Here is a 27,721-nt window from a genome sequence, read left to right on the forward strand (position 1 = left end):
AGTTTTAACACCAATCTTCTTAAAAAGACGGTAACTTGCCAAAATGACAGTTTAGTTTCCAGAGGTTTCCACAGAGAATATTTGTAATTACAGAATTACTACCTAATAGCATGCAGTTCATAAATATGAATTTAAGCTCCTTAAAAATCTTAACAAGATCTTGTGGTAGCTCACAGCGAAAAAAATGCGACAACGAATATATGTATGTTCATGTATAACTGAAAAATTGTGCTCTACACTGGAATTTGACACAACATTGTAAAACGACTATAACTCAATAAAAAAATGTTTAAAAAAATCTTAACTCTTCTCCCCTTGGAAATGTACTCATTATTTAAACAAATGTTCCAAAGGTCTGATGACCCTTGAAAGCTTTAAAATCTGATTTATTGTTTTCTTTTCCTAGCTGTTCCCATTCCAAGAAACTCTGTCCTGTTGACATGCTGTGGGATAGCAACAAATGTAAATGCATTTTACAGGACGAGAATCCCCTCCCTGGAATGGAAGGTAATGATAGCACTAGTGAAATAGTAACAGTAATAATAAAAATAACAATAGCAACTAATATTTATTGACCAAGCAATGTTGTAAGCCTTTTATATGTATCAACTCATTTAATCCTCCCAATACTCCTATCATGTGTGGTTAGTATCCCTTTCTTTTTTACAATTACAAAATGGACACAGCAAAACGTCTAGTAATTTTCTCAAGGTCACACAGGTAACAGTGATATAAGCAGTGAGATTCCAGAGCCCTCTGTGCTATAATTTTATAACACATCCACCAATGCATCATTCTTTTAAATCTTAAAGAAAAGTCCAAAGTGTTTAGAGCATCCCAAAACATTGAATGTGAAAGGGGATGATAACCTTTAAAGACAGCTACTTCAGAACTAAACACGAGTCAACTACATTTTACTAATTTATTTGTATGAAAGTCTCACAGGAACACAAGGTTATTTTGGACTTGTTGGTTTCTTTCAACGGTGTCATGTGAAAATATGCCAATAATTTGAAAAACGGTGAGTAAGAGAAAACTTCGGAAACCAGGACAAAGTAAAAGCAAAACATGGCTATTGGGCTAAGGGGAGTCGGGAACCAGATGAGATAGGCTGTCATCACTGCACATAACTCAGAAGGCTCTGGTTTTTGGTCATGGACACCTGGCTGAAAATGAATGCACTTTTTAATTCACTTCCCAGAGACCTTGACATGATTCCCCTGAAAAGATCACAAGGAATCATGCAATTTGAATCTTGATTGTTTTAAACTATAATCTATAAGCAAGACTAGTAAGGATTCAACTCTAAGGAGTCTGTCCTAGAAACTAAATAACAACCTATTTTCTATGCTTCTGTCTCTCAGCTTCCTTCTAAGTGTTTTCATGAAAGCTCAACCCAGGGTTTGAGGGAATCTTAAAGTTCATGTAGTTTAAATGTCCATGCCGATCTTTTTTTTTTTTAATTATAGTTTATTGTAGTTGATTTACATTGTTCTGTTAGTTTAAGTTATACAGCAAAGTGATTCAGATATAGATAGATAGATAGATAGATAGATAGATAGATAGATAGATTCTTTTTTAGATTCTTTTCCATTATAGGTCATTACAAGGTATTGAATATAGTTTCCTGTGCTGTACAGTGGGACCTTATTGTTTATGTCTTTCATACTTAATAGTATGTATCTGTTAATCCCAAACTCCTAATTTATCCCTCCCCCCCACTTTCCCCTTTGGTAACCATAGGTTTGTTTTCTATGTCTGTGAGTCTGTTTCTCTTTTGTAAATAAGTTCATTTGTGTTATTTTTTTAGATTCCACATATAAGTGATATCATATGATATTTATCTTTCTCTGTCTGACTTACTTCACTTTGTATGATAATCTCGAGATCCATCCATATTGCTGCAAATGGCATTATTTCATTCTTTTTTATGGCTGAGTAGTATTCCATTGTATATATACACCACATCTTCTTTATCTATTCATCCGTCAGTGGACATTTAGGTTGCTTCCACGTTTTCACTGTTGTAATAGTGCTGCAATGAACATTGGGGTGCGTGCTCTTTTCAAATTAGAGTTTTGATCTTTTCTGGATATTTGCCTAGGAGTGGGATGGCTGGACCATATGGTAACTCTATACATGCCTATGCAGATCTCGAATGTCATGTGTATCCTCCCTACCAAGTCTTCAGCCATCGTCTGCTAGAAAATTTATCAGTCCTGGAGAAACCTGCCAAACCCACCAAGGCAGCTCAGTTACGCTGGACACACTCTTGTTGCTAGTAAACTATATTGAACCTGAATCTCTGTCTCTCTCTAGAACAATACTGTCCAATGGAATTACAGTGAGAGTCACATATATAACTTACATTAGTACTCACATTGAAAAGGTCAAAAGAAATGGGTGAAGTTAATTTTAATATTTTATTTAATCCAACATATTTAAAATACTATTATTTCAGCATGCAAGCAATATAAAATTTATCAATGATCCATCCTTCATTCTTGGTGCTAAACCTTTGAAACCCAGTGTGTCTTTTACACTTACAGCATATCTCAATTCAGGCTTGCCACTTAACGCTCAGTATGGCTTATAGCTATGAGCTTGGACCACCTGGCTCTAGAGCATCAGTTCAGGTTTACCCTGCAGTGCCATGTAAAACCAATCCCATTCTTTCTCCATGTGACCCATTTTTAAACTGCTGTAGAAAGTTATTGTGGGAGGCTTTAAACATAGAGCTTAAAGGCTATTGTAATCAAAGTTTCCCTGATGCAAAGCTCCTGGGAGAGAGATTTGTACCCGGGAGGTTTACATGCAGGAGTGTGTTAAAAGGTAAGAGGGAGGCAGGACTGGGCTGAGAGAGAAGGTGAACTGTACTGCGATCGCTAAGAGGCAATAGCCGATCCTGTGGGGAGCTGAAGCCGGGACCGCCCTTGTGGGGATGTCTTAAATTGAGGCAAGGGGGCTGGGTCCTACAGCCTGGATATGGACTGTCTTGGGGAGGGGATATCACTTTGTGTGAGGCAGCTTCTTTCTGCTGAAGATAATTCCTGGGGAGGGACTTAGTCAGTGCACATGTGTGTTGAGGGTAGGAAGAGTACTGGGGAAAGAGAGGAGTGCTGTGAGCAGGGGAAAGATGGGTGCTCAGGCTGGAAGTGAGAGACCATAGCATGTCGGGTTGCTGGAAGAAGTTCAGCATGGCGGGGACTTAGGGCGGGGGCGGCCAGGTAGATGCAAGAGAGGAAGCTGGAGAGGATAACAGGAGACCTTGTGAACCTTGTCCCAGAGCTTGGATGTAATGCTAAAAGCAAAAGGAAACCACTCCACTGGTTCAAGCAGAGAGTACCAGCGCTAGTTAGAATTTTAACACAATCAACCCAGTGACAGTCGACAAGAGGATGGGTTGGCCTAGGGCAGGCAGGGATGAAGGGGACCTTTTGGGAAGTTGTCCCAGTGATGGAATTGAGAGGCATGGGGTAGCCTGGATTACTGTCACTTCTAATTTTCATCTCCCACAATTCAATTAATACGGGCCAAGTTCACGGTCACTTCTCTAGTGGCCCCATCAAACACTGACGCATACTGAGCTTACGTTCACTAAATATCTTTTTTTCCACACATGGGGCTGTTAAGCCAACTAACTGCCTTTTCTACAGGGACTTCTCTTCCCTGAATGAGCATGTGTGGGTTGGTGAATCCAAGTCCAGTTTAATTGCATCTTGTTAGATTCAGGCCATTGCTCTAACCTGCTATATATATATATATATATATGAGTCCTGATTCCAGATTTCAAATTCCTCAAGATACCTGCAAATTCAAGAATTTACTTGGAAAACATTTCATCCATTTATTGATAAAAATGATAAATGGAACAAAGCTGAGGACCTAATACATTGGGGTATCCCATCATCAGCTTCCCTAGGATTGAAATTGATACACAATACTTTCAGGTATTGCCCTTCGCTAGTTGCTGCTTCACCCAGTTCTGCTATATCCAGTCTCTGTTACTTTTAACTTATCTGTAAGGACTGAGGCCAGCCACTGCCAACTACCTTGCTGAAGCTTTGTAAACACCTGGTAGACTGTGTTCCCCTACACCACCTCTCCAAGAATGGAGTTGGGCCAACCCTGCAGTGTTCTAAGTGAACCTCTACTGCCACCTAGTGATCTATGCAGATCTCCTAAGAGCTTCTGTCTAGTCTCATCTTGCCCCAAAGTGACATCTTCTTGGCTGACATATGGCTTACAAAGCTTACCTTTTCCCTCTTCACACAATTCAGGATGAAGTATCCCCAGATCTAGCCTTTCAACACCCATCCCACATGGTCCCTCAAAGATCATCAACCATAGCGCAGTTAAGATCACGAGATTGGACAACATGAGATAGCCAGACATTGGCAAACCGTATGTTTTAACCCAATGTCTCGGATGGGATTCTTCAGAGTCTCCAGATATCGGCCTTCTTCAGGACCATTTTATTACAACAAATAAACTAAACAAATGTTTATCAAGTGCCTGTTTTATGGTAGGACAATGAGACCTGATCCCTATAACCTTCAGGAGTTTTTAATTAATGAAGGAAACATAGAAATAGACACAAATGTAAGCAGTGCGAGGAAGGACAGGATGGAAATATCCACAGAGTAAGGGCACTTAGCTAAACATGAAGTTGGGAAAGATATCAGTGGGAAAGGACGACTAGCAAAGGGAAGGACAAGGCCAAAGGCATGGCGCTGAGAGACTCTGACGTATCACAGGAACAAAGAGTACTATAATTTGGTATGTATGGAGTATAGGGTACATGAGAGAGACACACAGACAGACAGAGGATGAGTCTGGGAGGTTAGTAGGGTCCAGTTCATGGAGGGTCTCTTATGTCCTGGTGGAGAAACTGGCTTTTATTGTGAAAGAGGGGAACCTTTTAAGATAATTAAACATTAAAGTGACATGATTAAATTTGCATTTGATATTGTGGAGAATAGATTGATTGAAATTGTGGTGGAGTGAGTGACAGCCATCTACACAAAAACACAAGGCACCAACTGAATTGAGGCAGTGGCAGTGATGATGAAAAAGAACAAATGCAGGGAGGCAGAACTGGGTGGTCATGGTAATTAGACTCAGTATGGCAGGTGGTCAGGAGTGGTGGCGCCATTCCCTAAGTGAGGCAGACTGAGAGAGAAGCGGGTTTGAGGAAGACACTCACCGCTTAACTTTCCTCCAAGCCTTTCAAGAATGCTGAGGTGACATGTCAAGTTCTTCCAAAGTTTCTGCCTCTTCTTTTTTTTTTTTTTTTTTGCAATGAATTTCAACCTGATGATCAGAATTAGACATGGAATAGTAGTTATCCAATTATTTCGTACATTCTGAAAGAAGTATCTGTCAGCTAAGTGTGTCAAAAATTTCTCAGACCCTCCTCTCAGCTAATCGTATCTTCCAATAGATGTCTGTGGACTCAGAGTTCATGATCACTGTTGTATCTTTTCTGTTAGTGCGGTGATCTCTGTTAAGGAAATACATCATTGTTTCTACCCATAGTCTGGAAGGTCTGAGGTGTATTTCTACAATGCCAATATTTCTCTGCTTCTCTCCTTTTAATCTTCTTCTAAAACCTGGGAAGGACGAGACTCATAATCCTTAGACAGCCTATATTTTATGACTAGTACTTGGTTGTGAAAGATTGCTTTTTTTAACAAGTCACCAACCTAAAAATCTCTAAAAAAAATATATCATATCAAAAATATTCCCCTTACAGCATTTGTAGCACAGGCTTAAGTGAACACATGAATTCTGTGTTAGTATTGTGAAATCAGAGGTAACTCTCCTTCACCCTGTGAAAACATAAGGGGAAAAGATCTACACAAAAGAAGATTGGGTAAATCCAAGTTATTTTAGAATGATGGAAAGTATACAACCGACTTGAGTGATCATGTTCTCCACACTACAGCTATTCGACTAACACTTTCCTGTTTCTGTTCAGAACATGCTCCTCTCCAGGAACTGGCTCTCTGTGGGCCGCACATGAAGTTTGATGAAGATCGTTGTGAGTGTGTCTGCAAAACACCGTGTCCCAGAGATCTCGTCCAGCACCCAGAAAACTGCAGTTGCATTGAGTGCAGAGAGAGTCTGGAGAGCTGCTGCCAAAAGCACAAGACATTTCACCCAGACACCTGCAGGTGAATGGCTTTTGCACTCTCGTCTTAACTTGAGTCATTGACATTTAGCATAAATGCCATTTACATTCAGTGAGATTCCTGATTAAGCCAATTTCATTATTCAGTGCCAAGCCCCCTTTTTGATAGTAAAACAGAGGTTTGGCAACTCAGGAATAAGTGAGAGTATGCAGAGTGATGAATAATTGTGAATTCATGAAAATCCTGCCTGCTGCTGTAGGCTTATGGATCTTAAGCTAAAATTAAAATTGATGAAATTTAAACAACTATTTTGGGGGGGTTTCAGATCAGCAGACTCTTTATTCAGTCTCTTTCTCAATATATGTCCACGTAAGTTTGTTTTCTTCTTCAAAGGAAGGGGATGCCACTGGATATATATAGCAAGAAATTTACTGATAAATAGGACACTTAGAAGTTAGCAGTTGTGCTTTCATAAATTTTGAAACCTTGTGGGATAACCATTCAGGATTTTATATTGACATTTTAATTACATATGTGGAAAATTTACTTGGAAAATGTAATCGAGTCAGAAGAGAGTTTTAATTTTGTATTTAGTCCTTGATTCTGAATTCTCATGTTTGTTTTCTTTTGTAACAGCTGTGAGGACACGTGCCCCTTTCACACTAGAACCTGTACAAATGGAAAACCAGCCTGTCCAAAGCATTGCCGCTTTCCAAAGGAGAAAAGGGCCACCCATGGGCCCCACAGTCGAGAAAATCCTTGATTCAGCTTCGATCCCCAGTTCACCACCCCTGTCATTTTAAACAGCATGCTACTTTGCCAAGTTGCTGTCACTGTTCCAGGTGTTAGGGAAAAAATCCATTTTACATAGTACCACAGTGAATTCAGACCGACCCTCCATTAAACACCAGCTGAGGATTCCCTGGCTCACTGACAGATGTCTTCTAACTAAAGATGCTCTGCACACCAAGGAATGGAGAGGAAGGAATCTGCATTCCCCACCCTCCTTTTTTGGGTGAATGAAAAAGGTTTGATCATCATGGAATGACAGGCGCCATGTGATTAATTACTCAGAGCAGATGAGGCCATTTGCATAGTCTCCGAGTCCTTTGCTAATTGCAATTCTCTTGTGAGTTATTCTGATTTCTTTCTTATGCAGATTTTGATTTGTATGATCAGCACTGATTACCTGATGACTGTCCAGCTTGTAGTTCTACATTTACCAAACTACTGTCTGTTGTTTCATATTTAAGTGTATTTAAAAAAAAATAAACACATTATTCAAGCCGGAGAATTTTGTGTTATTTACTATGCTACCACTCTGAATTTTATGCTAAAGAAAAGATGTTTTTAAAAGAGAAAGGAATTCAGAAGTGGGAGGCGTGGGAGTGACATGAACACAATGAAATTCGATGCCAATTTTGAGAACCTGAAGGAGTAGCTCTCAGAAGGTTTAAGATTCTAAACGAGGTTAAATAAACGTGACCCAAAAATCAGCTGGACATCAGTCTTTCCTTTGAGATTCAATTTACCTTGACTTGACCTTCAACTGAACTTGACTGGACCCCCATCGCACGATGGAGGAGAGCGCACCGGTGCCTTGGACATCTTTGGCGGTATGTTTCCTCCGGCCGCCTGCAGCTCCATGTTTCTAAACTTACTCAACCAGCGGTGTCATCCACGTCTCAATTCTCGGGGCCACATGCTGCTTCTCTCTGCTCTACAACTGCCCAGAAAGGCAGCCCGAGCCTTCCTCCTTTCCTTTTTCTCCAAAATACTCCCACAAATAACTTGCTGATGGTGTAGACTTAACTGAGTTTGGTATAATGGGGAATTCAGCAGCACTAGCAGAACTAAGTTATTTGGCAAATAACAACTGATGCCCTCCCCGGGCATCTTGAATAGACGACAGAGCGATAAACACACTCTATCACAGTATTTATCACCCACCTGTGTAAATAGTTGTGTTCATGTTATCTCCCCACTATGCTCTGACCTCCTTATGATTGGCAGCTGTGTCCTGATCAAACTTGTGTCACCCAAGCTTCTTAGACCAGACCCTGTGGAACAATAAGGAGAAAGATAATGATAAACAAATAGACCAGAAAAGAATTTTGTTTCTTCCAAAGCCACATGGGAGAAATGTTGGCTCCTGGCCCCAATCCCTGCCCATCCTCTCTCAGGTTCCTAAGCACTTCCTGAATTCTCCCCTCCTTCACTCAAGTTCTCTGAGGCCTGGGGCTCCCTGCCCTGGGGACACCCTGGGGCCACCTTGACCTGGCCTGGGACCCATCCCCACAGTGCTGCCATCACCGTCCTCCTCATCTCCTGGCATTGGCCCAGTCTCTCCTCCCCTGCCACTGTTCCTCTTGTCCTCATCTTATGACCTTTATATCAACGGGCCTTCTTCCTTACAATGTTACTGTTTGATTCTCAGGCTTCTGAAAGGATTCACAGGTAACTTAGTTTCTTAACTATATTAGCATTTGACGTCCTGCTCTGTCCCTTCATTCAGTTTCTACCGCTCTCTCCTCAATAGTATCTGGTTAAGTTCCCTTGAAAGCTGCGTCAGCAGACGGTTCAAGGGCCACCGCACAGTTTAGGAGTCACTTTGTCCATCCCTGACTAGTGCAAAGAGAGGCTGTGTCTCGGACAAGCCTCTGCCACTTCATCGCATTATGAGGCTGAGCAACCTCATGGGGCCTCAGCTTCCTCTTCTGCTAAATGGAAGTTATCATCCATCTCCTTGTGTCGGAGTTGCTCATTTCACACCATCAATGAAAACAATGTGAAAAATACAATGTACTTTACACATGAAAGGGATTAAAAGATAAGTGCGACTGTGAGCAGAATTCTTGGCTTCTACTGGATTCCTGGATCTGCCCTAAAACCAACTCAAACTGTATTTTGGTTAGTGGCTTGGGCTTCCTAATTGCCATTTAGATGGAGATAAAAGAGTGACTTCCGGACAAAACAATAGGAGATCTGGCTTTCCACTTCTGAAACCCCTCCCCCTGCTTCCTCCCCAACCCTCAGTAACCACCAAGAGATTTGCCTTTGGATCCCTGAGGTTGTGTCTGTGCTGGGATGGGTCCGGTCCTCAGGGTGGAGGTGGGGTAACTGGCTTCTTGCCTTTGAGTTCACTGGGCATGGTATGGGAATATTTATCATACTAATAGCTTTGGAAGGTGGGCTGAAAATTTTCAACCCACAAATTGTGTTGCAAAATAAAAATAGGTGAGAAAGCCCCAAGAGCTTAAAGCAAACACGATAAGCACCAGTGATGCATTTTGTCCCTGATTATCTAAGCCACGAGGCCAGAAAATGTATTAATAGGACAGCACCGCTCATAAATCTGTGACTACAGCAGGGTGGTGGGAGGCCCTGTAGAGATAAAAATAGATTCAATGGCATAATGGTCAGTGTTGGGTGAGATTAAAATACTGTCTGAGATAGTTGATAAGGGAGATGACACAAAGAATCCATTTTAGGGATTTTTAAGGAAAGAAATAGGTGAAAATTGTGAGCTTAATGGATTTGGTCATTTGCTCACCCAGAACTGGACTTTGTCTAATTTACTCGTAATCCTCAGTATGGGAACAATGTCTTGCAAATAGTAGATGCCTAATAAATAATTAGTTAATTAGTATTGAAGTACTGTGTTGATTTGATGACCAGTGAATGGGAACTCATCTGCCACTGGAATGCACAAGACCAACTCTCATTCTCCAGGGTCTCTCTCCAGGTGGCTTTTCATCATTCAATATCTTCTTGCCTGAGCTTCTTCACGCCATAGCCATCAGCTTTCAAGAGAAGAGCTTCTGGTGGGGAGGGTATAGCTTGGTGGTAGAGCACGTGCTTAGAATGCATGAGGTCCTAGGTTCAGTCCCCAGTACCTCCATTAAAAATAAATAAATAAATAACCTAATTACCCCCCCCCAAAAGGATTGATTAAAAATGTATTTTAAAAAGAAAAAGAGAGAAGAAATCTTCCACTAGGACATGCCCCAGGGCATAAGCACTTACTGAGCTTCTGCTGTATTTCATTTACTGATGTCTCATTGGCCAAGCAAGTCCCATGAACAGGCCTAGAGTCGATGTGAGAGGGGCTTGGACAAGGGTGTGAATATAGGAAAAGTGGTTTATTGAAGGCCACCACATAATAGTCTCCCACAAGGTTGGTTCCTATCTCTAGCCACACGTGGAGAGCTGTTAGTCTCTACTGTTCTGTAAGAGCTAACTCCTGGTCAGTGTCCTCCTGCTTCCACATACAAAGTCCAGGACCCATGTAGCTTTGTTCTGATCACCATTTTGAATTTTGGTTCTGTTTCTGATACATGGAAATGTTTATGATCTTCTTTGTATCACAGCTGTAACATTTGAATTTTCTCATTTACATTATGTCTCTTATTTTTCTTTTTGAAGCAGAATGAGAAGAGAGGAGTATCAAAAGAGTCCCAATGAAAATGTCATCTTGGCTGGAAGTCTGACTCAACATCAAGTCCGTTTTCCTTAGTACGATCCTCTATTGGTTTGCTCCAACCTTCACTGGAAATGCCACCTTTCTCCTAACTGAACCCTTCCCCTTCTCCGCCCCTCACCCCGTGTAATTGCACAGCAGTGTTCACTGGACAGTCAGCCTCATCTCTGTACCCTGGTCACGTTGTTCTTGGAATAATCTTACTCCCAGCAGTTGCACAGGAGCCCTTTACTTCCACTACCTAAATGTCAGCAGCCAGAAACACTCTGTCCCTCTGAACTGCCCATATTTTTCTTGTATTTCTTATGTGGCACTTATCACATCCTACCTTTTATCATAGATATTTACAGATGCCTTACCTCCGGCTTGGTTCCTTGGAGGTAAAGCTCATGCCAATTTTTCTCTGCTTTGTGCTTTGTACACAGATAGCAAGCTCTCAATACAAATGTGTTGCCTTCCCACCCCAAAATTATTCAAGAGCTAATTTACATACGAATTTGCAAAGAGCTGAAGTTCAAGGAAAAATGATATCTACTTTTATTTTATACCTTCTCCATTTATATGTCATTTTATACTACCACTGGTACTGACTGCCCTCATATTGTATTAAGTGCGATCAGAAGACACTGCATGTGAATGTTTTGATCTAATTTTAGTGTTTTATAAGAAAATTCTCTAAAGGCATACCTTGATGCCATACATTTAGGTAGAACACTATAATTAGAATTATCTCCTGATTTATAGCTTAGTCCTGCTGCTACAACTTTCTTTTGACTTTTAGAAAATAGCCTTAAATGGAGACCTTTGCGTAAGGTGTAACTGACTAAAAATGGAGTCTCATACCCATGTGAGGATTGTGAACCGTACAGAATCATGATTTATTTGCCTTTTAATGTTCAGTCCCTAGATCAGAGATGAACATGATGAATGGGCAGCGTTTTCAGACGTTGTTGAAACCATTGACTTTGTTGGAGCAGCCTGAAGGCGTCTCAATCCCCTCCCCCACAGAGACTCAGCGACAGTGTGCCTGTATTACTATCTATTTATAAAGGTCAGCCTGCTCCACAGTATTTAAAATGCAAAGAATCTTTCAAGAAAAGTGGATTGCTTTTTACCATTGGTAAAAGGTATATAAAACCTAGGAAAGATGAAAAGCTTTAAAAACACACGATGTTTGATATTCCCTTTATTCCCCACAAAGACTTTTACAGAGTAGGCACTCAGTAAATGTTTGATGATAAAGATAGAAAATATTTATTCTCTTTTGAAAATAGCTCATAAAGTTTTTGAAACAGTATGGGCATCAGGATCTTAAAAGATTCACGGTAGAATTTCAAATACATATTGTGATCAGAACTAGGGCAGTGGCAAACCAGAAGCTCAATAAATGAGGCTTAACCTTCATTTATATCTTCCAGGATTTCTACCCACACTCTTTATCCTAATACCTATTGCAGAGATGAAAAGGAGACCCAAGGAATGCTGTACCATCTGGCAGTGTTGGTGTTATCTGTGAAACCAACTGCAAATTATTAAGCTTGAATAAGTGTTCTTGAATATTCATTAGCTTTATTCTCTGATGCTTCAATATTAACGCAGGGCACAGTATCTATTCCCGCTTGAGACATACTCACTAAAGGTGACTCATTAATACACTTCAAATCCTACAACCAAACACTCCTTGAATTATATCAGTGCACTGTAATTTTTATAAGGTACACCCCTTGAAATATTTTCAATACATTTAATTGGGTATATGTGCCAGGAATTGTGCAAGCATTGAATAAAGAAATTCATTAATACAACTAAAACTTATTCAATATCTATTACCAGAAACAGACCCGGCGTCAGCTTACTATCTGGCTCAGAAGGCAGACATTTAACAAGCAAATGCAATTGCTAATTTTCAGAAAGAAGTCCATGTGAGATCCCAAGAAGACACAACTCTCTAAAGATCAGACCGAGGAAGAAGGGGGACGGCGGCCAGGCAAACAACTTGACTATCACCTCATAAATGGTATACCGGCATATGGCCAAAATACTATTAAAATACAGAAGAGCAAGGATTTAATTCTCTCTGGAGGCTTGGGAGGGTATGAGAAAGGAGCTGAAATCTTCAGGGATGAATAGGCTTTCTACAGGCTTAAAATGGGTGCTGGTGATGATGGAAGTGACAGTGTTCGGGAAGGCATTTGCTCAGCTGGGGAAATGCATGTACCAATTGTGAGAGGTGGGTGACCATCAGAACACTCCCACTGATTCATTAGCTTCTTGCCCAAGCACCAGGATAGCCAGTTAAACCAGTTTGAGTGGGAGTTGTTATTTCACGTCAGACCTCAGATTTTTTTTCTCCAGAATGGAGTGTTGCCAGATAAAATATAAGATGCCTAGTTAAATTTATATTTCAGATAAACGACGAATAATTTTTTAGTAAAGTCGCCAATATTTGGGGACATACAGAAAAAGTTATTTGTTTATCTGAAATTCAAATTATTAAAAAATTCGATTTGACTTTTTGTTTGTGTATTTTATTTACTACATCAGGCAATCCTACCAGACTGGTAAGAACCAGGCAGGTCTGCTGTGGCACATATAATAACATATATGACCCCCGTTTTCTGTAGCCTTCCCACCCCAAAGTCTCTCCAGTTGGAAGTCAGACAGAACTGGCTTCCAGAAAAGAGACGCTGTTACTAGGCAACCAAGGCGCAAACCCACCCGGCAGTCCGCAGGATCCGCGTTTAGAAGCGCGGTGCATCCTGGGAGTGAGTTTTCTAAGTTCGGATTCGCCTCCAACGGCCAAGGGACTACAACTCCCAGGAGCGCCAAAGGGTCGCCTAGAGGCACTCTGGGAGTGCTGGTTCTACAGTGTCAAAGGGTCCTGGTAGGCTGGTTGTGTAGAAAAGAGCAAGACCGATTTTTCGAGACTCTCAACATTAAGAATTCATATAAAGGGTTAAACCGAGAGTTGCTGTTTTCAACACGGAGAAAACAAGTCTTCCGGAACATCGTGGCGACACGTGCACGCGCGCGCTGACGTTACATCCCGTGCTGAGAGATACGGACTGAGCGTCGATCCTGCACGTGATCCCAGCGCTTCTTAGTGATTGGCTGTTTCGGGGACGCGGCGCTCGGGCGCGGACCCTCCGGATTGGTGCTTCGACACAGCGGGGTGGGACTCCGGCTGCAGCCGCGGGAGGTCCGGACACTGGCGGCCATGGGACTCGCCGGTAAGTGCGCGTCTGACCTCCCCTCGCCGGCACTCTCTGCTGCTTCCAGATGGGACTGGGCTGCCCGCAGGGGGCCGTGGCCGGCAGTGGAGGGGGCGAAGCCCACCCGGCTTGAGGCTCGGAAGTCGGGGTCGAGGGTCTCCGGAGTCGAGTGGGGCTGAGGGTGCGCTGAGGCGGCTGCGCTGTAGCGGGTTCCGCGTCGGCTGAGGCGAGCGGGGCCAACGGCTCCGGGGTCCCCGGTCTCCGCCACCTGCCCACTCCCTGACCGTTTCCCTCCCTTTGGTCCTGGCGAGACCCCGTCTGACTCCGGCGGGGTCGCTGACTGAGCGGGGGTCATTCCTTCCTTGGCCCGGGTGCTCCCCAGCGACCTCTCGGTGAGTGAAGCCGGGACGGCGCCCAGGGGGTGGGTGGAAGCACCATCCTTTTGACCCCGAGCCCCCGCGACGTCTTCCTAAGGCTCTTCAGGAGTCCCTGTCGCTAATGACTCCCCAGGGACTCGTTGGCCATGGATTTTACGGCCATCTCGCTTTTGCTACTTAAGTGGCTGGGTAGGGACCTAGGACAGATCGCTCAACTTGTTTGGCTTCTCATTTGTAAAATAAGAGGGATATTCACTAGACCTCCAAGCCTCTCTTCAGCTTTAAAATCTTAAGATTCTGTGGTTGTGCCGTTGAGCTTTTACGCCACGAAGATGTTAAGGCGTGATAACCAGGTAGACAGATTCCTCACAGAATATTGCGGGTTAATGACAGAACTTTAAATGATTTCATTGGGTTTTATACTCACTGTTTTAGTTATCATTCATCTTTTAAAATTGAATAGAATTGGAAATTCGGGTTTAGGTGACAAACCATAGTAAGAAAATGTTAGTGAAGCCACTTAAAAGTACAGACTTGAATGATCTCACGATTTGGTAATACTGAATCTTAATTAGTAAATTCAGGTCAACAAGCACCTATTGAGTATTTCTGAGAATATTTAAAATAAAGATGATTTTATTGGAGAGAATGATTAGACTTTGCACAAGCTGTTATCTGTTAATTTGCATTTTCTGAGTTTGTGGTGAAATCAGAAACTCAGACCTTTAGGGTGGCTTCCCGTTGTATAGTTTGAGTTTCTGGAGGCGTGGAAATCTCATTGTAAAACTGAGGCAGAGTTTCACTAACTTTCCAAGAACCCCTTTAGTTTTTTAAACGTCTGAAAATCTGTAATTGTGCTGAATATTGAGTGAGGATTTTGCACTGATGGGTAGATCTAGGGAACCCCTGAGCTAAGCATTTCCTACTTTAAGATGTAGAAAACGGCCCCAGATCCAGTCTTTATCTTCTGATTCCAAACTGAAGGGAGGGACACTCATGGAGCAAAGACTTACATAAGTGAAAGTTTAAGAATATGAAGGGAGCATTTGGATGATCACCATTCTTGAATAAAGGAGGATAAGATGTGGAGCTCTGCGACATGTGCTACAGGTGACACTTAAAAAAAGCTCTGAGAAGATAGTTCTAACCCCAGGTGTGTTTTAGTGGGAAGCACAAAGTTAATACTAGCACAAGTGGGGTTAACTTTTTCTGTAAAGAGTCATATATTTAATGATTTGAAGGAACTTGTTTGTTAGCATGGCAGATTACTAGCTCCTGTGGTGTAACACATTATTTGAAATTATGTGTAGCAGTATTTTTAGAGCCAAGATTAAGATATGAGGGCTTTGCAGAATCTAGCTCTGTTGTATGGCACATAGTAAATGCTAAGCAAGTAAATGTTGTCAAATGCATAAATTCATTATATGCTTTCTTTTATCCCTAGGAGAAAAGCTAACAGATTCACATTAACAATCAAACAATATTTGTATCTGGATTTGGAGTATGGAATGTATTGTGTTTCTGAGCTGAGATCCTGTTTACTCTCTCTTTCAGGCACTAAAGGACGCATATCTTAAACGAGTTGCTCTCAGGACTAATGCCTAAACCATCTCAGCATGGCCTGTAGTGGAGGAGGTGGACCTGACCAGCCTCCCTCAGCTACACTCTCCCATGTCAGCCCTGGAAGTCTTTCCACAAGTATAACTCATACCCATAATATATGCATGGTGTCGGACTTTTTCTACCCGAATATGGGAGGCGTGGAAAGCCACATTTATCAGCTCTCTCAGTGCCTGATTGAAAGAGGGCACAAGGTCATAATTGTCACCCATGCTTATGGAAATCGAAAAGGCATCCGTTACCTCACTAATGGCCTCAAAGTCTATTACTTGCCTCTGAAAGTCATGTATAACCAATCTACAGCCACGACCCTCTTTCACAGTCTGCCACTGCTCAGGTACATATTTGTTCGGGAGAGAGTCACGATAATCCATTCACATAGTTCCTTTTCTGCCATGGCCCATGATGCCCTCTTCCACGCCAAGACAATGGGCCTCCAGACAGTCTTCACGGACCATTCCCTTTTTGGATTTGCTGATGTCAGCTCGGTGCTTACAAACAAGCTTCTAACGGTGTCTCTCTGTGACACAAACCACATAATTTGTGTCTCTTATACTAGTAAGGAAAACACTGTGCTAAGAGCAGCACTGAATCCTGAAATAGTGTCCGTCATTCCTAATGCTGTAGATCCTACTGACTTCACTCCAGACCCATTTAGAAGGGATGATAGTGTAATAACTGTTGTTGTTGTCAGCAGACTTGTTTACAGAAAAGGTAATGAAATGATAGCTACAATTGCACTGCACAGCCTTTTATTTTCCTTGTAGAAAGCTGTTGAATATTTGTGTATATACTGATTGTTTGGCTTTTCCTTTTGTTTTATGTTTTTATAACTACTTCTACATTAAATATAGCAAAGAAGGGTCTAATACTGTTTTATACATACAAACGGAGAAATTTCTGGAACAGTGGTAAATATTACCTTCCCCCTTCCCCCAACCTTTGATATTTTGATTGTTACTTAAAAGTAAAAACAACCTGATGCTATTTAATAGATAAGATCTTTTGAAAATTTCCCTACATGTGCAGTAAGAAGCACAGGGCCCAGCCCACCACATAACCCTTTCTTTTCATTGCAGATATTTGGAAAACTCAGAAAAGCACAAGGGTGAAAACTAAAATCAGCTGTAACTACCATTTAGGGATGACCCTAATGAATGTTTTGATTTCTAGCTTTCCTGTCTTTTTATGCATATGCTCAGAATCAGTGAGCTTGTTCTGCACATTGCTTGTTTTGTAGCTTGCTTATTTTATTTAATCATAGATAAGACATTCATAATGTACTGGCAGGTGAGTGATGAAGGCAAGAGGTTTAGATGGCCCAGAGTCCGATCCTGGCTCCATCCCTTGGTACGATCGAAGATAAGCTACTTAACACATCCGAGTCTCAATTGTTTTGTGTAATTTAGGCAACCATGGTGATCTTGTGAGGGTTCAGTGATGGTTCCTATGAAGTCCTCAGCCCAGTTTGTCCTCGAGAAGCGTCTGCTGTTATCAAGGGGGGTTATGTTAGCGCCCCTGTAACACTTCATGGGTACGGCGGTTGAATTTGTCGATCCTCGCTGACTTAAGAGTCTGAAATGGTCTGGTTATTCAAAACATAAATGGTCTTCTGGATGGCATTTGAAAACCTGTCCAGCAGTCAAAATTGTCACTGAAAGTAGGGAATTGTTAAAAAGATGATATGTACACTTAACCCCTTTAAAATACTTGAAGTTAACTCAAAATATTATTAACATGCAGTGAATTGCCGACAATTTGATGTAGGCCTGCAGGATTAAGAGTACTGGTCTACTGATTGGAGCCACATCATCTTTCTTGTGTAGTCACATTCAAAAAGCATAAGTTACAATTGCCAATTTGGGTTTCTTTTAAGTGCAGTGAGAACCTAAAGGCATATGGAGTAATGTGCTTCTGGATTTTTAATTTGTTTTTGATTTTATACAGTGGTTCAGGATACCCTCTGACAAGCACTCTTTTCTATGTCTTTATTGGATTTTTCAAACCTTTTAGCGTAGTTTCACAGAAACTCATTTCATCAATTTATGTGCTATTTAATTGAATAACCAAGTATAGTAACAAGTGAAATTGGCATCAGAAAGATTGTGGACAAACGCAGCTGACTCTAGGTAAGCATGAAGCTCAGTGGTGGGATCAAAAATGTCCCAGTGTATTAGGGAGTGGCCTAAAATCCAGATGCGGGCCTTGGTCAGGATGGTTTACCTTTGGAGTGGAGAACCTTGGTCCATGCGGTGATCCCTAAGTGGAGGCTAGTGAGAAAACTACAGCTAAACTGCAATTTCCGGGGTGAAGGCAGTGACGTGCTTTCATTCTTTACTGGAAGAAGATGTGAATGGATCAACATTTGGTGTTCTGGATCTCTTTGGGGATATTGGTGGTGTGTTTGTTGCAACTTAAACGTGTCGAATTTGTTTTTTCACCGAATAATATACCTTTGTGAGATAGCTAGCTAAGATAGCATGCGTGGTCAAGGATCAGAGCAAAATTAACTTATCTGTTCAAAGACTGAACCCGTTACCTTTACTGATTATGGTATTTCAACCAGCTGATCTAATCACTAGCTATGACGGTACAGCCTTTCCTGTTCGCAATCCATTAGTATAACTAATATTTATCAGACCCTCTCTGTATGCCAGGCACTGTGCAAAAAGTAACATTCTGAGAAGGAACGGCCACCTCAGTAGCCCAAAAGTGAGTAGTTGTGTTAATGGTCCATTAATTATTAATAAGTTGATTTCTTTAGGAGGTGTTCATTTGGACCAGATATCAAAGGCCACTGGAATGTCCTCAGAGAGGATAAATCGAAAGTCGTATCGCCCAGGTTCCCTGACCGGCCGCCTTCCTCTCCTGCTGAGCCTGTTTTGCTCACGGTCAGGGTTTCGCAGTGCTCCTGTGCGTGTGCAGGCATGCCCCACTTCTTGCTCAATGACAACTTACATTTATATTCTGCAGTTGATAAAGCCTGTGCATGATACAGTGCCTCACTTGACCCTCCCAACAACTGTAGGGTAGATGTTATCTGCATGTAACAGAAACTGAGTCTCAGAGAGGGTAAGTAACTCACCCAGGTTACACAGTAAGTAAGAGGTGACAAACCTGAGTTGAGCTCTTCTTGAGTTAAGGTCTGTTCCCTCCACCCTCGGCCCAGCCACCATTATCCTAGGTATAGATTCAAAAGATTCCTCAAAATATTGTTAAGACTGTACTTTAAAAGCAGCTCGAATCAGAACTTGCCTTGTCCCATTTTGTGTGAATATGGTGATTGAAAGTCCTTTTGTATGTTCTTTTGTGTTAGACTCTTGTTAGAGGCACCAGAACATTTTTTGTTTGGGGGGGGACCTTTAGTCTTAGAATAACGTTATAGATCATTGGTAATATCCATCAGTTCCATTTCTTTTAAGGTAGTTGTCAGGATTAAATGACAGTGTGTTTAAAGTATGTTGCCTGACATAGTAAGCACTCAGTAAATGTTAGCTATTACCAGCAATTAGGATTTTTACTGTATATGTGGGTTTTTATTTTTCATTTAAAGAATGGATTCTTAACTTTTGTATTAGAAGGGACAGAGGGGAAGGAAAGGAAAGAATTATGGGAGGTTAAATGTTAAAAGTCATTAAGACACCTGGGTTATCTAGAAATCCAGTTGATGGACTTGGTAATAGACTTAAAAGAAAGATAGCTAAGATTTTAATGAGAAGCCTTCGTAATTCAGAAAAGCCACATGTGAATTTATGTTTGCTAATGCAATCATATTTTTAAAATATTAAGTTTATTTAATAACTCTTACTTTGCATTACTTAATAAAAATGACCCTATATATATTATTTCTTCTACCATGTTTTTAATAATTGACCTCCCTATATTTAGGAAGATTGATAGAAGTGCAGTTCTTTTGTGTGTGTGTGTGTGTGTGCGCGCATTTCTTAAATTAAGAAACTTTAACTGGGTTATTTTACATTTACTTTCACTTCTGAAAGTGTATGATTTGTAACCGTTAATGAACTAAATTCCTAAATATCAACGTGGCTGTCACCTGGGATAGCCACTTGCAGACTAGTCGGGCATGATTTATTTTACTGCTTTGTGTTACCTGAGATTGTATGTACATATTATAAGAAACATGTTTTCTTTAAAAAAGGGTGGGGGTAACCAAGATGTATCCTTTTGTTCTATTGACTGTAATGATGCGGCCCTTGAGGTCTTGGCTTCATTTTCTGTCATTCAGGGAGAGTGGGCTCTGGCACGTTTGGATGGACTATTCTTTAAATTTTGCTAGTAGCATAGTGTTTGCTGCAAAATCCTCTGTCCAGACCACATTTTCAACGAAATGGAGTAAGTGGTTATACTTTGCTGCTGAGCCCCTTCCTGTGGCAGAAAGTAGAATCATAGACAGATGGAACTTTGTAGCTGAAAGGGACCTTGGACTTCAGGTACACAGGTCTCTTCATTTTCTGTATTAGGAAACTTTCCCATCACGGAAGAGCTTGCTTATAAAGAGGGTGGGACAAGACCCAGATCTCCAGTCAGCTGTCCTGCTCTGTAGGAAATTTTAACTGAAATGTTAGCTACCTCAAATGCATTTTTTGGCAGTAGGCGATGCATAAGCACAGCTGAGTAACTTAAAGAACATTGTGTTGAAATGAAACAGAATCAGGCACACGTTGGGCGTGTGGAAGGGAGCAATGGATGTCAGTGTATATGTCTTCAATTGCAACTCTTGGGGAACTCCTGGCAGTTCATGAAAGATTTCACCCTTCCAGGAAAGGTTTAAGAGAATCAGTTTCTCTATTTAGGGAAGGCATAGCTAATATTTTTCAAAGTGAGCAGATTCTTGGTAGTTCTGATGATTTTTTTTGTTTAATTATTAATATCTCCAACATTCAACTTTTTGTTTTCAGGGACCGATTTGCTTAGTGGTATAATACCTGAACTCTGTCAGAAATACCCTGATTTAAATTTCGTAATTGGTGGAGAGGGACCAAAGAGAATCATTTTGGAAGAAGTACGAGAAAGATACCAGCTACATGACAGGTATTGATGGATTCCATACTGTCTTGGGTGAGAAAATAGCAGTTACCTAAGTTTAGTTTTGGCTACGTACCTGCATTAAGTGGGCTGTATCTCCTGTATGTACTTGATGAAAAATGTAGTGCAAGGCCTATTTTAAAATATATATATATATAAAATGGGAAATCCTAGTTAAAGCATTCGTAATTTCATTTTTTTCTGTTAGCCCAAAATTATTTGGGGGCAGTGGTTGGGGCACCCTAGAATGCACCAAAAGAAACCCCCACTTTAATTGGAAATATTTGCAGATTCTCCAGCCATCGTAAATTGTGATTTAAGTAGTGTGGCCCAAATCATTATAAATTGCTCTGCACGTACAGATTCGAACATTTCTCTTCCTCGGTAACTTAGATGACATGAGCTGTGGGCACGTGAAGCAGCAATTTAAAAGGGACATTTTCCTTCTTAGAAATCTTAACATTTACTCATCCAGGTGTGTTAATAGTTTCATTGAATGCAGACTGATTTTGGAGAAGATGCAATTTGATACATGTGGCAAAAGTTAGAAATCTGTTAGCTGTACAAGTTTTAACCAAACAACTTTATATGACCTTTTCTTTTAGATCAGAGTTGGGTATATTAATCTTTTAAGGTGGAAAACATTAGAACCAATAAGAATCCAAATATAACCTGAGTAGCACACTTGGCTAGTAAATGATGTTTCTGTTGTCGCATGATTTTCACTCCCCTCTTTTTTCTCTTATTTCAAAAATCAGAGTGCATCTCTTGGGAGCCTTAGAACACAAGGATGTTAGAAATGTCTTAGTTCAAGGACATATTTTTCTTAATACTTCCCTTACTGAAGCATTCTGCATGGCCATTGTGGAAGCAGCCAGTTGTGGTTTACAGGTAAAAAGCTTTGAGGGCTTACGTTATTGCGGTCTCTTGTATTTTGAAAAATAATCAGACAGATACTGTAATACTTTTCAAAGTGGGTTTTGCTGCTTTTCCCAAGATACGAACTGTGGTGGATCATAGGTTCTTGTTTTCCTTTTAAGGTTGTGAGTACCAGGGTTGGCGGAATTCCTGAAGTACTTCCAGAAAGTCTTATCATTTTATGTGAGCCTTCTGTGAAATCTTTGTGTGAGGGGTTGGAAAAAGCTATTTCCCAACTGAAGTCGGGAGCATTGCTGCCTCCAGAAAAGATCCATAACATAGTAAAGACTTTCTACACTTGGAGGAACGTTGCGGAGAGAACCGAAAAAGTATGTCACCTGCTAAGAAAAGGGTATTTGAAGATTGTGTCTGAATCTTACTTGATGTTTCATGTACATGTTTGCTGCTGCTTATATACGTTTACCATTTCTGCTCTGTTGCTTAAGTTTATGACATCTCTTCCAAATGAAAAGAGATGAACTATGTATTACTTTTGGCATATGCTAGGCTAAGTTTCTAGTCATATCGTTGCATTTGACATCTGAAAATAGCAGTGATGCAGCATCTAGACCTTTCATTAAACTGGGCATAAAGAAGTTACAAAATTTTCTAGAAGTCACAACGATTGGAGGCAAAACTAATACTAAAATCTGCTCTTAGATGTTTTTTTGAGGCCGTTGATAATTCTAAAGCACGTAGGTCCATTAGAAAATAAGTGGCTTTGTTTAGCCATTGCAGCAGCTTTATAACGTGCAAATACTTAATTCAGGCTGCTTCCTAAAACTCTTGTGTCACTTTTGCTAGCTGCTGTGATTTTTCCACAGGAAAGGGACTTTTTTGCATCTTTGCCTGACGGAGAATGTAGTAAGTTAGAATTCAAACTGCACATGACACATGTTGAAAGTAGGATCACCAATAAAAGGCAGCAGTGGAGAATGTCCAAAAGACAGGTGCACAAGACAGGGTGATGCCCTTAAGTGGGGGAGTACAGTTGTGGGAAATGCGTCTTTATTTCGAGGTCAGGACTTCATTTATTCTCCTCGGTTTTGTCCTGTATTTAAGTACCTCTCGTCACTTCGTCTGCCTCCTGTCTCTGATTACCATGTAACAAGCTGGGTGGGAAGACTCTGCTTCTTAGTGTATAGAAGCTGCGAACCAGAAAGACAGTCAGTCGGGAGTGTGGAGAAGAGAGTGCTTTATTTCTACTCTCATTGTGTTCAGCAGCTCATTTCTGGCCCAAAGTAGAGAGCAAGATGGAGCTGAGGAAGCAGAAAGGCTTTCTTATTTGCTTTAAATTGTAAATTCCCGTACATGAGGTGAGCCCATATTTGAATCTAAGTCCAATAAAACTCTTTTTAATCTCTAAAAATTGACACATACAATACATTTTCCACTGAAATAATGAGATGTTTGTGTCAACAAACAGTTTTGACTGAAATATCTCTGAGATACTCAACTTTGGAGAAGTTTTGCGGTATCTCCACCCATATGAGAGAACTACATGTCCTGGCTTTCCTTTGGAAGTTGGGGTGCAGCACTGATGACCTGCTGCGAGCACATGTCACAGTCGCCTAGGGAGACTTGGCAGGCTCTGGGCCTTTCCTGCTCCGGCCCGCCTGCCTCCCCAGACACTGCTCGGTTCTAACATGACCCTTGAAGAGCAGAGGTGGAATTTGGGAATGATTGGCAGGGATATTTGGTTAGACAGGTTTTTTTCCCATGAAACCCATCCTGATTGAGAACCATGGCTCTGTAAGTTGTGACTTCATCTTCTTGATCGACATCATGTAAACCTCAGAAGTCTGAGCTATGTCGATAGTCAATTCAGCGCCAGAGAGATACAGTGACAATTTATCAGCATATGTTAAAGGAGTGAATTAGGGTTTTTTGAAACCACAAATGTGCTTTTAGTTATTCTTAAAATAATATTAAGACATCTGTATCGTTTTCGGTTTTACACTCTGTGGCGATTCGTAGTATATATTCAGAAAAAAGCTAGTCCTTGCCTATAATGGACTGTCATCCCTGTCATTCTCTTCATAGTGGTAAATTATTATTTTGTCACTTGAGATCATAAATTACTTCGCTTAATTGGCCTAGAAATAAAGGTGGACACACAGGTGAGTTTGTAGTTGCTCTTTTAATTCTACCTGTTCCACGTAGGACATTCCATCCCTTTCAACTCTTCCTTCTTAGTTTAATTGTGCTAGTTAGGAAATTGATCAAGAAATTAAATCAGTGTTCATGCTGAAACATTCTTTTTAAGTTTTAATTCGCCAAACTCAGCATAATGCTTGACATAATTCTGCTTAAAATGTATTCCAAATGTCCTCAGGGTTGTTTTCCTAGATGAAAACAACCTGTATCTTTCAGAGGCCACTGACGTGTAGAATTTGCACCGCACGTCATAACTTTCTTGAGTTCAAAAGGGGATGCTTTACAGGTCTGATACGTGAGAATGAGTACAAGTAATGCTCAAATGCAATTTAAAACACTCATGCTGGCCCATTTTGTGTATCTGAGATAAGAATTTTCAAAGATCTTTTTTTTTTTTTAATATTTCTGAGTTTAGTGCTTAGCAGTACTTAAAATAAAAAGCAAGCCATCTACTACCAGTTCTCAGCAATAAGCTTTGTTTGCCAGTGTTTGACCTATACCATCTACCCAAATATCCCCCCCTCTCTTCCCTCTCCTTTTGTTTGGAATCCATGAAACATTTCTTATATCCTCCCCATCTGTGCTCAGCAATGCAGCCGCCGATGGCTGTGGAAAGAGGAGCCTCTGTGTACCCAGAAGCACACTAGATTGTAACCCTGATTGCAGCTGATGTCTGCCAGAGAGCTTCTCAGCCGAGCCAAAGAAGTTTAAAGGGCGAGTCCTGCTTCAGGGAGTCCCTGCTAAATTAAATATGGCCTCGACAGAGGTGTCCCGAAAAGCTGTTCCAACTTCTCAGACTTTGGAATTCTCGTAGTTGATTAAATGTTGATGGTGGTCTCCCGGGGGACAAGAGCCATGGTATGTTCATCTTGGTATCACTCACTATCTACCCCAGTATTTTGTCCAGAATAGGCACTCCCTAAGCGTTGAATTGAGTGGCACAGATGAGTGGCATTTCTTTCACTAATCACATCGTTACTGTAACAACAACAATGAAATGTAAGCAGCTTCTGTTGACACCTCTAAAGCATTCCTGGCCTGTGCAGGTCGCTGCTGCTGGTGGGTCAGCGTGCTCATTCTTGGCCTCTCTCCCACCAGGTATACGACCGCGTGGCAGGGGAAGCTGTGTTATCGATGGACAAACGACTGGACAGACTCATCTCTCACTGTGGCCCAGTGACAGGCTGCATTTTTGCTTTGTTGGCTGTATTGAACTTTCTCTTCCTTGTTTTCCTGAGATGGGTGACTCCAGATTCTATCATCGATGTTGCAGTAGATGCCACAGGGCCCAGGGCTGCCTGGGCTCGTCAGCATCCTTGCAGTAAAAAAGGGGGTGAGAATAATGAGATGTCTAAAACCAGGTAGAAGAAAGCCTGGATTGCGAGAATTAAACATGATAGTTCTAATAAGACTATTGAAAATAACCTTGCTTTTTTTTCTTTATTTTAAAAGTTAATTTAGTAAGTTATGCTACCTCTGTATCATTCAATGTTTTATTTTGTGGAAAGATGAAAACTTATGCAATTCCTGAGTGTTAGAAACTCCTTGCACTTATTTAAAATTTGGGAGAGAACATTTAAGCCACTCAGGTATGCAATTTTTCAGACTACTGAAATCCCTCTAGCCGAGATGTTTTAACGTTCTATTTTGGGAGCTTTGGGTGCTGAAGGGCCAAACGTTTTCTGGGCATTTTTTGGCCAATTTTAAATGTTCTACCATTAATTTGACATTCACCAGATGTTTACAGATTTTCTTTAGGGAAGTACAACAATAATATAAACTGTTTTAAGTCGTGTTCATACTACATTTATTAGACATTAAAGTCATGTTCTTAAACATTTATTGGGTACACTCAGTAAGTGTTCCATATATCAGCAGGTTTCTTGAGTCAAATGGTCCATCCGTTACCAGCATGTTTTAAGCACCTACTATGTGCAGAATGCTGAACTAGGTACTTCCTGCGTTGGTTAAGGACCCGGGGTGCATTCACTCTTTGTTTGTCACTCAAATGGCTCACTTTGTCATAGTCACAGTTGACATGAAATGGAAGATATCCACCATGCCAAAAATGCTCATGCTTTTAATGCCAGGAAAAATTTGCTGGCATACCCCGTGTTCTTTGATCCTGTTGTATGCATTCTCCTAGGTAGAGCTTTTGTCTTCAGTTGTGTGTGTGAAAATCTTTTGCTTTTTCAATACTAGGGACCGATATCACTGTTGATGCTAGTGCAGAGAAACCCTTCCCATCTTGAAGTGCATAATTCAGTCCTCTGTCAATGCCTTGATGTTTTCCGAGCAGAATGTACGAGGTGTGCCATCTCAAATCTGCTGCTACCCTGTACCTTTGATAGAAGTCATTTCCCTTCACTTGTGGCCTAGCTGACATCTGATGAGTATTGTCAGTGTGCGAAAGTCTTTACCCCAGAATGTTTTACTTAGAGCACATTGAGTTGGAAAATGTTAGGAACACAGTCTCTTTGTGGATGGATGTTGTTAACAGTGATTGTTGTTGCCCAGAGCCATGGGTTTTTAAACCCCAAATTATCCACATGGTGTGTCTTATTAATTCTTGGAACTCCTTAGAGTAAGTTTTTGTGATAAAGGACTGTGAGATCACAAGAATGAGGCACTGTGGGTGCGCGAGTTAGATTCTGTCAGTATTAAGATTCTGTACAGGATTTTTTTTTTCTTTTTAAAAAGTATCTTAACATGCCTGTTAATCAGTTGCCACTGATACATAAGAAATATATTTGTGTTTTGTACTAAAACACAAATGCAAGAGTGCAATTTTTGAAATTTAGATGTTAGGGGTTCTTTTGTTAAAGAAAAACAAACTGACCCAAACCATTAAATCTTACTGGGATTCTTATGCATAGAAACTGATGTATAAATATGAAATAAACAGTGCCAATATTCATGATAAAGCAGGAAACTATAACGTTTGGTTTTATTTATTCTTATTCTGTTCAGCAATTTTTAAAGGCATACTACTGTTTTTTCTTAGGTTTTTGTTTCCTAGCAGTTTTTCAAAGTTGCCATTTAATTATTAAGTTGCCATTTATTTCAGATGGAAATAGGATTTAAAATTCTTGCATGAAAAATACGTAATTTGAATATTTTCCTTTTTTTATTTTTAAACAAATGGAAGTAAATTTTGCTTGTTCTGGTAAATCTTAATTTTTCAGGCTTCCTGAATACCTTAATTGTAACTGTCAGTGTTGCACTGGTCAATATGTGGAAACATACAGTTCTACCCTGCTACTTACATTTATTTGAAAGTGAACTCGCAGTGATGAGGAATTTATGAAAAATATAGTATTTCTTTTGATGTTATAAAAAGTAGCACATGTACAACTGATTTATGAAAACATGCTACATGTCCAGAAATAAAGACCAAAATGACATTTTGAGAATTTTCTGAGTTTGTCTTGTTTGATGAAAAGAATATTATTTACTAGTTGAGCATACTTCTCCTACCTCGCCAGCTTTTTTTTTTTTTTTCGGTGCAATTTGATGTTTAGCTTGGTCTGTTAGTAAAACAGGAAATATCCTTCAGTTGATGAATTACTCTGCCATCTTTTCTTTCTAGAATATTCTTTTACTCATGGAATAACAAGTTCAATTGTGCCTTTGTTTCCTGATCCAAACAAGCCCTCATTTTTCATTACACTAGAGTTACCACGTGAGACAAATGAATACGTCTGTAAACTATCGTGTATGTGAGCTGTGTAATTATACGTTATATCTTGTGAGCTATTTTAAGAGAAATTTGAGTTT

General features: G+C 40.6%; 2 protein-coding genes across 3 annotated transcripts in view; both read left to right on the plus strand.

Moving 5' to 3' along the window:
• Positions 1–7,419, plus strand: part of VEGFD (vascular endothelial growth factor D) — a 34,486-nt gene extending 27,067 nt beyond the window's left edge. The window contains exons 5-7 of the mRNA XM_010993412.3: positions 407–507; positions 5,981–6,176; positions 6,771–7,419. Coding sequence (XP_010991714.2) covers positions 407–507; positions 5,981–6,176; positions 6,771–6,897 — 424 coding nt within the window. The 3' untranslated portion in view covers positions 6,898–7,419. The remainder of the gene's footprint in view (positions 1–406; positions 508–5,980; positions 6,177–6,770) is intronic.
• Positions 7,420–13,790: 6,371 nt separating this feature from the next.
• PIGA (phosphatidylinositol glycan anchor biosynthesis class A) lies at positions 13,791–27,351 on the plus strand. Of its 2 annotated transcripts, none has more exons than XM_010993411.3 (6): positions 13,791–13,844; positions 15,758–16,537; positions 20,743–20,875; positions 21,628–21,760; positions 21,910–22,116; positions 25,043–27,351. In XM_010993411.3, exons 2-6 carry the CDS (start codon positions 15,820–15,822, stop codon positions 25,307–25,309), a joined length of 1,458 nt encoding a protein of 485 aa, XP_010991713.1. In that variant the 5' UTR covers positions 13,791–13,844; positions 15,758–15,819; the 3' UTR covers positions 25,310–27,351. The 2 variants fall into 2 exon arrangements, with proteins under 2 accessions (XP_010991713.1, XP_031301726.1); XM_031445866.2 differs by having other exon boundaries at positions 15,758–15,901.
• The last annotated feature ends 370 nt before the right edge of the window (positions 27,352–27,721 follow it).

This window comes from Camelus dromedarius, chromosome X (genome assembly GCF_036321535.1).
Source record: "Camelus dromedarius isolate mCamDro1 chromosome X, mCamDro1.pat, whole genome shotgun sequence".
Classification (NCBI taxonomy): Eukaryota; Metazoa; Chordata; class Mammalia; order Artiodactyla; family Camelidae; genus Camelus; species Camelus dromedarius.

Excerpts from the sequence above, each read along its gene's own strand:
- PIGA (XM_010993411.3), top strand. The coding sequence starts at position 15,820 with ATGGCCTGTAGTGGAGGAGGTGGACCTGACCAGCCTCCCTCAGCTACA. Across the intron at positions 20,876-21,627 it reads AGATACCAGCTACATGACAG|AGTGCATCTCTTGGGAGCCT; the intron begins GTATTGATGGAT and ends TTCAAAAATCAG. Across the intron at positions 22,117-25,042 it reads TTGCGGAGAGAACCGAAAAA|GTATACGACCGCGTGGCAGG; the intron begins GTATGTCACCTG and ends CTCTCCCACCAG.